Raw genomic sequence first — 11,204 nt, forward strand, 5'->3', positions numbered from 1 at the left:
GCTCTATGTACCCAAATTTCCCATTATCTTTCATTCTCTTTTTGCTAAGGATTTGTACATTTCTCCATCTGACATTCAGAGCCATTGCCATCAAATTGTGTGTTAGACTTTATTTTGCTCAGCCATGAACCAACTTTTGAGTCTTGCTTTCTGGTTATCTGGATATAAAAGAGTCACATAGATATTTTCAACAGGCTCTTGCTGCTCTGCCTCTGAGGCTTTTTAATTTATTTTTTAAAAAACTTTTCTCTTTATATGGATAGGTTACTCCAATAACAGCAAATCTAAATGTTCTGTCTAAATGCAGATACTTACATGAAAATATGCCTTTCCCCCACCTCCCTGGAGATGCTTTCTTTGGATTTAAGAGTCAGTAGTTTTTAGGCTGATGCAACTCAATCCTAAATATTGGAAAGATGCTGACCCAAAGTTGGAACTGGGGTGAACAAGTAAGTGTCCTGTTGAAGACAACAGGAATACTGCCAGTTTACACTGGGAATGAATTAGACCTTGGGTTTTTTGCATCCTTGTTTGAACTATCGTCCTAAAATAGCATTGTCAGACTAGATATATCATAAATTTGTAGTTATGTCATAATAATTATGTCATCATTAGTGATTAGATCAGCTTTAGAGGTTTTTTTTTTTCCTTATCCTGTTGCCAAGTTCCATGAGAACACAAGCTGCGAGTTAGATTTGAGCTCTGAATTCTCTTTTCTTGTGGAGTGGACAAGGAACTTCCAACACCAGGCATCAGTTATGCATTCATACATAGCTTCATACAGCCCTATTTGTGTTATACATTATTTTTTTCTTACTGTTCTGTAGTGATATAATTAGGGAGCAACTCTGAGAGCTGTGCTATCTGGACATCCGTGTTCCTGGTTAGCATAGCTGAGAGGGCCTAACTTTGGGTAACAAGTCTGCTCACTTAGCTAAGGCAACACTGTTCAACACATGCCTTAGGTATCCCAGGATTACAAATATTCCTTTCCTGTTCATTTTTGATCTAGACCCTAATCAAAGCAAAGAGCAAACCAAGTCATAAGAAAAAATAAGAAAACGATGGATGAGTGAGCATCCAAAGATTACCACCTTGAAAGATTCAATCGCTTGTATCTAATGAAACATCAGTAGTTAGCCTACTGTCTGGACTTTGTAAAGCTGCAGTGTGGAGATTATCTCCTGGCATTCCCTGATGCAATAATCAGTGTTGAACTATTAAACTTTTGATAATTTATGTGCTTGCTTTGTCCTTCTTTGCATTTTAAACTTAATGTCAGATGACTCTCTAATTTATTTTTGCATCTACTTTAGGCTCCTATTATAAATAAATGAACATTTGAGTATTGAGTATAGCCCCTCAGGGGCTTCCTTGATGAGAGGGGTCTTTCTGTCTTTGAGACAGAAAGGGTCAGACTTGAAGCAGAGAAGTTATAATGTAGAGAAGGCTAGAAAATTTGAATAGTTTCAATGGACAATGGGAATAAAATTAACTAAGCGTATAACTAACTAACTCAATTACCTTTGGGCAAATCATCCCAGCTACACTGAGGATTTATGTCCTCTGGTGCAGTCAAATGAATATGACTGTCCCTGCACTCAGAGCCAGTTTGGATTCCAAAATAACGTAGCTCTTTCCCGTTAGTTTAATAATGGAGACTGGTTGACAGATTCTTCCACCTGGTATGGCCAGATCATACTTTGCAGTGCAGATTTTTCTAACCACATTATTTGTTGTTTCTTTGCAAGGTGAGAAATTAAGCTTCCTTCTTTCTTCTCTTTCCCCTGAACAGTGAAGAGCTTTTTTTTAAAAAAATCACCAAATAAAGATATTTTGGGCTGTGAGACTACAAACTTTGTGATGTGGCTATGGTTCCATTCTTTTACTTCAAGGTACTAATCCTAGGAGGCTTAATTTGGAAGTTTTTAGTTCTTCCTTCTGTTTGAACAGTTTGATTGCCTTGATGAAAAAGGCAAGTTTATGTTAAAATTCAGGAAATATATTATAAAAGCGCACAGGGATTATAAGGGAAGCCAGTGTATTGCAATCTAAAAATTCTGCGAAGTGGCTCATTTATTTGCCCCATGATTCTGTAAAGTCACTAGATAGACAAATACATTATGCAGATAGAGAACTGGAGACAGAGGTTATGTGATGCCCAAGGCCATTCAGTGAGTTAAAGCTGAGCCAGGGTGAAGTTCCCATTTTAGTGTGCCTATTAATAACACCAGCACAGACAAAGTACATGAAAGAACTAAATTTGGGGGCTGTGTGATGTCAGCATGCTCTGCAAGGCTGAAATATCATTTGTTTCCATCTAACTTTAAAATGGTTAAATTATTAGACAAAAATATGACTAGATCAATATCTTATCTGAAGGCCTTCTCATACTTAGTGGTAATAATCTCTTTCCTTTTTCCCAGCTAAGACCTTTGCAAACGGAAAAATATTTTGTTTGAGCCATTTTATGCCTTCAGATTTTGAGGACTGACAACTGAATACTGTGTCTGGAATCAAGAAAGACATAGTCACAGCATAAATGAGAGACAGTGTTAATAGAGCCAAACTTTGTTTCCTTGTTAAAAGTAGTATTTACATTTAGTAGACCGTTGCTGCATTGATATATTATATTCTTTGAATTTGTATACTTTATCTAGCTTTATCTAAAACTAGTGACTTGAGTTACTAACAGAATGTGGCAGAGGAAATGATATTGCACAATGAGAAGTTGGAGTTAGGATCTGCTGCATGTCATTAGTATCTGTCAGTGATGTGCCTTAGTGACTTGGGCTTGGACTTTGAAGAAGGAATACCATTTTTAGATGCCTTTGCTAATGGTTCTCCTTATGATTGCTGGCCTGATCATCATATGTAGTAAACCAAAAGTCAATCAAGAATCAGTAAGATCAGAGAAATATCCACTAGAGCTGACTAAAGCGAGTTTGACAGATTGATGGGGAAGGATAAGAGGTCTATTGCAGCTGTGTTTAACTGCAGCCAATGTTTAGAAAGCCAAAAGATGGTATCAGGGACTATATCTATCTATCTTGCAGACTTCAAAGCATTGTAACTGAAATTCATGAAAAGTTAATGACAATGGTTTGTTTTCTCAACTAGTTCTAAGGAAAATTATTAAGTGATTCAACTAAGTCAGTTTTTATGTAGGTAACATTTTGAAGTATCCAGCTTACCTGTTTCAACAATTTTACTTATTTTTGGCAACAAATTAGATATCTTAAATGCCAGAAATCTACTCCTTTCATCCAATGGGTTTATTTCCGATGGATTTTTTTCTTTTCAGTGCAGTTAAGGTAAAATTACCCAGTGACTGCAATTGAACTGTTTGTTGTAGCTGCTGTTTTATGTAGCCTCAGACATGTCATCTTTCAACAGATCTCTTTGATACATTGTACTCCCTGTTGCTGCTGTGGGAGCTCGCTGCCTTACAGTCTCGAGATAATTTAAGTACTTGAATATTACGGAATTTGCAGTGACTGATTCCAGTTTTAGGGATGGAATTTCAGTCATAAATTTTGCAAGGATATCTTTCAAAAGTCAATTTGAAAAGAACAGCCATCCATTTCTAAAGGTTAACTGCAACAGAAATGCTGATTTGTTGAAGACTATCTAGAACCTTCTCTTTATTGATACTGCTGCCTGTGAAAGACCTCTGAAGTATACAAGTCAAACATACTGTAATCTATATGGCCGTTGTAGAATCTACGCAGAAACTGTGTTATGATACTCTGACATGCTTTTGACAAAAATTTTAGCCTTGGTGCTTGAGGTCTGTTGCTTTGGTGTCCAACAGACAAATCAGTCCAGATCTATAGTATAGTCTCTGTCTGTCATCCCTGTGGCATTCAATTCCATTTTCTTTTAGGGAAAAAAGAAGTAAGGGTCTCGCTTTCTCAGTCTTCCCCTCCCTCCACAGTGAGGGCAGCCTGTTGGACTTCCAGATCAACTTGGGTTTTGAGCAAAAGAGGAAACATCTTAACATGAAAATAACTTTTTGGTACTTGTTTACATTTAAAATACATTCAATATACCCTAATCTGTGCAGCCTCATAACAGATTTCCTATATTCTTCAGAATATCAACAATAACCAAGTTTGCTCCATTCATTCTTCTCTAACTCAAAGTGCTAGTTTCATTTGTGTGTCTCAGAGACTGATGTTATCGCATCAATGTTATCTCAGTCTTCGTACAGAGATACAAGTGATGTCAAAAGGAGCAACATCTGCTAATGTAAATTATAGCAGCTATCCTTTCATCCACGCATTACGTCCAGGAACTGATTTGTATCTCACTTATATTAACATGTACCACGGTGACCTGGAAAACAGTCCTGGAGTGATTTTAGTGTTGCAGCAACTTGCAAAACCAGACAGGGCTTTTGGTAATTGATTATGGTCCATCTTAAAAAAAAAGATAGTTAGGATTCTTGCACCCATCTTGCTGCTTCAGTGTATTCTCCTAATTCTAGTTGCTATGCTTGATTTATATGTTTGTTCTTGGTCCAACATTGTCATACTTCTTAAATAATTAATTTCCCTGATTATACCTTTACCAATAGCACTCATATTCCTGGCTCATCATTATGATAGGTGTTGATGTTTCTGTATGGTGAGTGACAGGAACTATATAATATTCCAAATAGGGACTCAGCCATACTTACAGGATGCCATCAGTGCAACACTGTCTCTAGTGTCTTTATCTTTAGTGGCATTCTGTAAAGTGGATTTGTCTTTTTCTCAGCTGTATCACATTGGGAAGTGTTGGGTGGAAGCAGCTGCACTTTGCTTGTCTGCCTGTCTCTTCCCACCCTCCTCCCAGGATGTCCTGTTACATCTCCATTCCTGTGTCACTCCCACCCTGCTGTCCATCCTTCCCAGGTAGCCCTTACTACCTCCCTGTGCTTCTCTAACTGTTATCAAAGGCAGAGGCTGAGGTGAGAGCCAGAAGCAGGCCAAGGCCAACTCCTGCTATGGGATGATGTGGGAAGAAATGGAGATGGGAGGATTGGAGAGGAATGGGCTGCCAAGTGTCTTCATGCTTCTGGTGCCACCTAGGAGAAGGCTGGGGACTGCTGGTGCTGCCAGGGGTCGGCAGCTGCAGAGAAGACAAAGCTGAGCTTCTTGGACTAGCCAAGCTCGTGCCTACCTCCTCACACACAAGTCTGCAGTTTGCCACTCCAGGCCACTCCCTCATTGCTTATTCCTGCCTCCGATAAGCCTTAAATTTCTACTACATTTCCTCTCTGTGATATTCCTCCTCTAAATTGATGCTGTCTCCCAACATATTGCCAGCAAAATTTGTCAGTATATTCCTGGTTTTTGTTGCAGAGCTCCCCTCTGTGAGACCGTTAAAATTCAGACCCAGTCCTTGAAGAATTCTTGTACTATTCACTTTTTGTTGACAATTCCTCTTTCAACCCAGTCCCTCAACTGGATTTAATAGAATTAGTCTGGTGCAAAGTGACAGCCAGGAAAAAAACCCCTGTTTCTTCAATTTTAATGAAGGGCTCAGCCATCTGATCAGGTTGTTGCAGTGTAGTTAAGTTACTGCATGTCAATGGAGCCATTGAGACTATAGGCAATTTTAGTCTAGCCATTTACAGTGTAGTGCAGGACCAGTTAAACCTTTTTTTAACTGAGTTTTAAGCTAAAATTGAAAAGAGTAAACTTAAAAAAAAAAAGTCAGGTGAAGAGAATACAACTGGCCAATTACCATGGCTGTGCTTGTGCACAATAACTTATTTATTGTAACTTTAGTGTGTGTCTGAGGATGTCATTAAAATTGGAGGGACCCACTTCTGTGGATTGTTCAAGTGAAGGAATAATTGTGGGTTTGACTCATGTTCTGACTCTAGAACAAGTTCTGCTGTACGTCAGCATGGCTTCCACTTTATCCATTGCCCTTATTGATATCCATTAGCCCTTTATACATACTTGTGTCTCAGCAAGGACCATCAAGTATGAGTTATGGAGTGCCTGGCATCATAGCTGCTGCTGAATTATAAATTAGTACATTTATAGAGTCAATTAATCATTAGTATTTTGCATGTGGCTGATTTCATGTATATGCACACAAAAAAAAGTGTATTAACATAGCATGAGTGTATCCTCAGTTGGGAACGTCTGGAGAGTTGCTAATCCCCATGGTATATATTCCTTCTCTAACAAAGATGGGGTTTTCAACTTCCAGAGAGCTCCTGTATGCAACTGGATTTTTTTAAAAATAAAATGGCATGTGCTTTTTCGTTATTCAGATTATTTTCTTTCTGCACATATTGTGAAATAACATGCATTGTCTTTCTAATAATAATAATTTTTATCAATGGCACAATTTAGTTTGACATTTTCTAAAATGAGCCCAAACAAGCACCGCTTAAATGGTTATCTGTACAGCTGTATCACTGTATTGAGTTTTATCTCACTGAATTCCCAAGACACTCAATTCTGCACAGACCTGTCCTGTGGTAGAACTTCCTTCAATCAACTTCTGTTTGTGCTGAGAGTAACTTTTTTTTTGATAGAGAGAAATATGGGATCTTGATTTACATGCATGCCTTGTAACTTGTCTAATGACATATCAGTTCCTCTGTTAACAGTAAACAATCAAATGCTTTGCTAACTTAGCAAAACACATCCAGCCATAGTAATTTCTTTCCTCCTGTGGTCTCTGGGAAATGTATTGAGTCTCAAGATTTCCAGCAAGCTGAGTGCTAACATTTGGGATTGGGTATAAGATGGAACTAAGGCCTAAAGGATGGATTCATATTTCTCATTAAGCTAATTTAGTATCAGTGACTGCAGTGAAACTGAGGCAGAAATTCACCAGTGAGAGGAGAGAGCCAGTCTCAGAGATCAATCTTATGTTCAGAAGCAACACAGACAGTATCATGGAAACTGTCTCAAAATTGATGAGAGGCTTTCAGAAGCAAAAATACCACTTTCAGAGCCTGATCCTAAATCTATTGATATCAGCTGAAGTTTTCGCTTTTTGCTTCTAGTGCTCCGAGTTGTAAGTCATTATATCCTGCATGGATTTTTTTTTTTTTTAACTCTTTGCATATCAACATCAGAACTTTTCCCATACTGAAAATTAAGCCTTAAAGACCTTCAGTCCACTCACGTGCATGTACAGCATTTCTCCCATCCCTCCAATTGGCTTTATAAATCACTCAAGAAACATTTGCAAGCTAGAAAATGAGCAAAAAATTCTGCTGTATTGAAAAGGTGAAAGGTGAAGTTTGAACAAGTTCCTAAAATACCATTTCAAAGGCTGTTCTAACTTTTGTTTCTGCTGCAGACTGTAATGTCTAAGCATTTTGATAGAGGTATTATGGGGCTACAATTGTACAGTATGCTCTTGTCTGTTCTGGCAGCAGACACAGGTAGCTTTTGATTGCTTATTCTATCATCTGAAGGCCTCCCTTCAGTGCAAAGTCAGCCTTTCTAAAACCTCTCCTAACAGGACAACAAACACTGAGTTGCAATCAAATATTTGGATAATGTACATTAAGCCCTCAGGGGAATTCTCTGTTTGTAATCATATTACTGAGCATGAAAGGATAAAGCATAAAGCAATTCCAGTTTTTCAAAAAGCCTGAAGTACAGGAAAGGACCAAAAGAATCCCTTTTCCAGTTTCCGTCACCAGAGATTCCCAGAATTTGGTTTGTACATTCATTAGACATGAACTGTGTTCATCTTCCTGCAGTAGTATGTATAAGTAAAATGTCCCTGAGGATGTTAAACTATTTTTACAAGTATTTCAACAAAATACTATGTCCTATGACATCAGAATCTCACCATTCTTGCAGAGCTCACTTAGTGCATTTCTGTGAGCACAGATAAAAAGAACTGCATGATAAAACCTATTCATTTTTAGTACAGCTCGGTCTGCTGCATTGGTTTTCTGCTGTATATGTCTTTGTAGTGTTAGCACACTGCTATGTGGCAGCTTAAAGGTATTATAGCAGAGCTGGTACACAGACAAGAAAGCTATGTATATAACTGTAAATCAGCAGTAGCAGGTCTTTTTTATAATGTTTCCATTGACTGTACATAAAACCATTCCCTGATTTGAATAATTTGCTGAGCTAAATAATAAGACTAACAATATACCTAAAATAGGGAAGATCAGGCAATAGAATTATCCACAGTTTCAATCAGAATTACAAATTACAGATCTCCAAAAGACGCTAAAATGTAAGGAAAAAACCCCATCCCCTGGAACTGATCAAAATTAGTGTCAGTCATTGATTTCTAGAACACACAAAGAGATGGTGAGTATAAATGTGTTACTTACAAGTGCTGAGGATTTTAGGGAATGAAAATGGAGACCAGGAGCTGGAGACTGCCTGCCATGCCAGCAGTGTTGATTTGGAAGCGATGGACACAAATAAACGTTCAGCAAAGCTTAAAAAACTGCAATGCAAGGCTAGCCAAAAGTGTCCATGTCCTTACCGTGCTGTGGCTGGCAGGCAATCCGTGTCTGGGAGCCTTCAGTCCCTCTAATCAGGCTCCGGGGATTTTGTTTGCAAGAGAGATTGTCCTTTAAGTGATCAGTGCAGGAAAACAGAGAAATAAAGAGAAATGAGCAAATTGTACAAGGCAAATAGCTGCAGGTCTTTAGCATGCTCCCTGCGTTTTCCTGAGCTGCATCTGCAGTAGAGAAAATATCCCAAAAATAGCTCAGGCTGCCAATGACTTGCTGAAACCTGAGAAAGAATTGCTGAATTTAAAGATCTGGGTTGCTGTGGGTGTATGATTAAAGTGAGAAATTGCTGGCAGGAAGAACCTAGGATGAAACCACATGCTTAAGGAGTAACTTGTGAGTTCACTGGTATCAGAACATGAGCTGACCTCTGATTTCCCCCTCCTCCACCCAATGCCAGTTAACCCTTAAGAGTTCAGCATGGAAGAAAGTTCTGCAACAGCAGAATAGAAGAAATATGACCAAAAAAAAGGTCTTTTCAACTGTAATATCTGTGATGTAGTGACAACATTTTATAGCAGTGCCCTATTTCCTAAATTTCAAAGCAGTCAGGCAAGCTGATGTTTTGCAGAGGTCTTGCAAACTGCACAGTTCTAACTTCTGGAAAGCTCAGCCTTGTGTAGGGTATATGCTAAATTCCCTCTTTAAGCTGTTTGTGGTCCCACAGGGTGAGAGGGATTTCAGGTAAAGTTCTGAGGAAGGAAGGATAACATAGCACTTTAGGAAATTTTCTGCAAACACTGACTTATGGAGAAAATATCAAGAACTACCAGAGGAACTGGTGCAGCCTTGGAGGAGACACTGGTATCTCTATACTGTGCCCAGAAAAAATTACAGTAGCCTAAGGACTACTCCAGGTTGTTCTGGTCTGTAAGTGTTCCCTATGGATTCCTTGTGCTTACACAGACCACTAGAGCATAGCATACTTTAGCCCCAGTCCTCAGCTTGCTCCCTGGCACTTTTTTAATGTTACTTCCCTGATTTAGAAGAGAACAAGCAGCAGTTGGCACAAAGCTGGGTACATTGGCTTGACACCAGTTAAGTTTCCCAAGTAGTGCCAAAAGTAATCCTCAGTAACCTATTTAGGACAGTATTAAAGCTGCCAGGGCATGGACTAGGAGCTAGTCCCCACTCTTCTTTGTACTAACACTGAAAAGGGAAAAAGCTTCAGTACTATAACTGGGTTAGATTCAAGCCACATGGGACTGAATTATGAGAAGCTGCTGCTTTGGAAAGCAATTGTGCATCTAAGAAAAGAGCCAAATATTGCCCTTACTTCAGAATATGCTTTTCTTTTAACATCAGTTTTTTAAGATGTGCCAAACAATAATGGCATCATGGGGAGAACAAAATATTTAATGTGCTTCAGCCGTAGTGGTGTGTGATCAGTTAATCATTCCGATAGGACTGTCCACTTTACACGACAAAGCTATACTTCTTTAAAAGCATCTGAGCACTTTATCTTGAACATGCCGTGTGAATGTGAATATATTTAATATATATAGTTGCTGCAGTTTCACGCTCACAGTGGCATTCTGTGGGGCTAAGGAGTTAAGCATTTGTCCTATGAAAATAAGCAGGCGTTTAATTTGTGCATGTACACGGGCAGCTTTGGAGAAAAAGGCCCATTATCAGCTCTTTTGATCTATCTACAGTTCTAACTGTTCTGATCATAAGTGTTGTTCTAGGAGCTAGAAGAGTAGACAATTCCTGAAGTAAGATGGTCATTTTATTTATATTTATACCCCAGCCGGCACTTTCTGAAGTACTTCTGCTGACCAAAAGCATTGTAGAATATTAGAAATTACAGCCTGAATAATTATGAGTCATGTTGCAGCATTCACTCTCAGACAAAAGGCAGTAAGCACTTAGACATATCTAGTGTTGGTATATATTATCTCATAAATTCCATGGTAAGGTCAAGACATCTGATTACTAATCTCCTAAAAACTCCTAATGCAAACCTCTGTTCCTGTCTTTGAAGCAGCAAGTGATAATACAAGAGCCTTTGTAGGCATCTTTTTTGTAAGTTAATAAAACCTGAAGCCATTAATAATGATGGCTACTGGGTAATTCATCATGTGTGGTACACTGCTAGTGATATATCAGCATAAGACTATCATTAGAGGCTAGCGTCTCTGTGTCAGCGGATGAACTATGCATTAAAAAATGAGATTTTTTTTTCCCCCCACAAATGAGGTCATTAATTCAAGCACTCTTTTTGTCTCTCCTTGTTATGAAGAGGTTGCTAATGCAACACAATAATGCAGTGCTTCATCTCAAACAATTGGAAACTTAGTATTCTGAACCATTCTCTCTTTGTTCCATTCTCTCTTTGTTGAATTTCATTAGTACTGAGAGTCTAGATCATAAATTATATATATATAGTGCATATTTTTGTATTTTTTAACTTAAATATAATGTAGAGCAAATGTGAAAAGAAAAGAGCGTGACAGAATTCTGAGCAGAGAACAGATGGGTGATTTGGCATGGAAACAAAGACGTTAGCGTACATTCATCGTTCCTATAGTGAAACACTAATGCTTATGGTGCCTATCAAATAGATGTACGGAGAAAGTACATCTTCCACAAAGCATCTTGCTTTATATCATGATACCTCTAAATTATCTAACACGCTCTTGAGAACTAAATGTTTGAATGCTCTTGTTCTTCTTTTCTTCAATTCAGTCATTTCTTT

The 11,204-nt window shown here is 38.4% G+C and overlaps 1 protein-coding gene across 2 annotated transcripts in view; it reads right to left on the reverse strand.

Annotated features, from left to right (window-relative positions):
- AMMECR1 (AMMECR nuclear protein 1) overlaps positions 1-8,647 on the reverse strand; it is a 102,370-nt gene extending 93,723 nt beyond the window's left edge. Inside the window, exon 1 of one of the 2 annotated variants that reach the window (XM_054839408.1) lies at positions 8,476-8,647. In XM_054839408.1, coding sequence (XP_054695383.1) covers positions 8,476-8,647 — 172 coding nt within the window. Of the gene's footprint in view, positions 1-8,317; positions 8,379-8,475 lie in introns of those variants that run through there. The other variant, XM_054839409.1, reaches the window with a different exon arrangement.
- Positions 8,648-11,204: the final 2,557 nt, after the last annotated feature.

Source organism: Grus americana, chromosome 12 (assembly GCF_028858705.1).
Source record: "Grus americana isolate bGruAme1 chromosome 12, bGruAme1.mat, whole genome shotgun sequence".
Taxonomy (NCBI): domain Eukaryota; kingdom Metazoa; phylum Chordata; class Aves; order Gruiformes; family Gruidae; genus Grus; species Grus americana.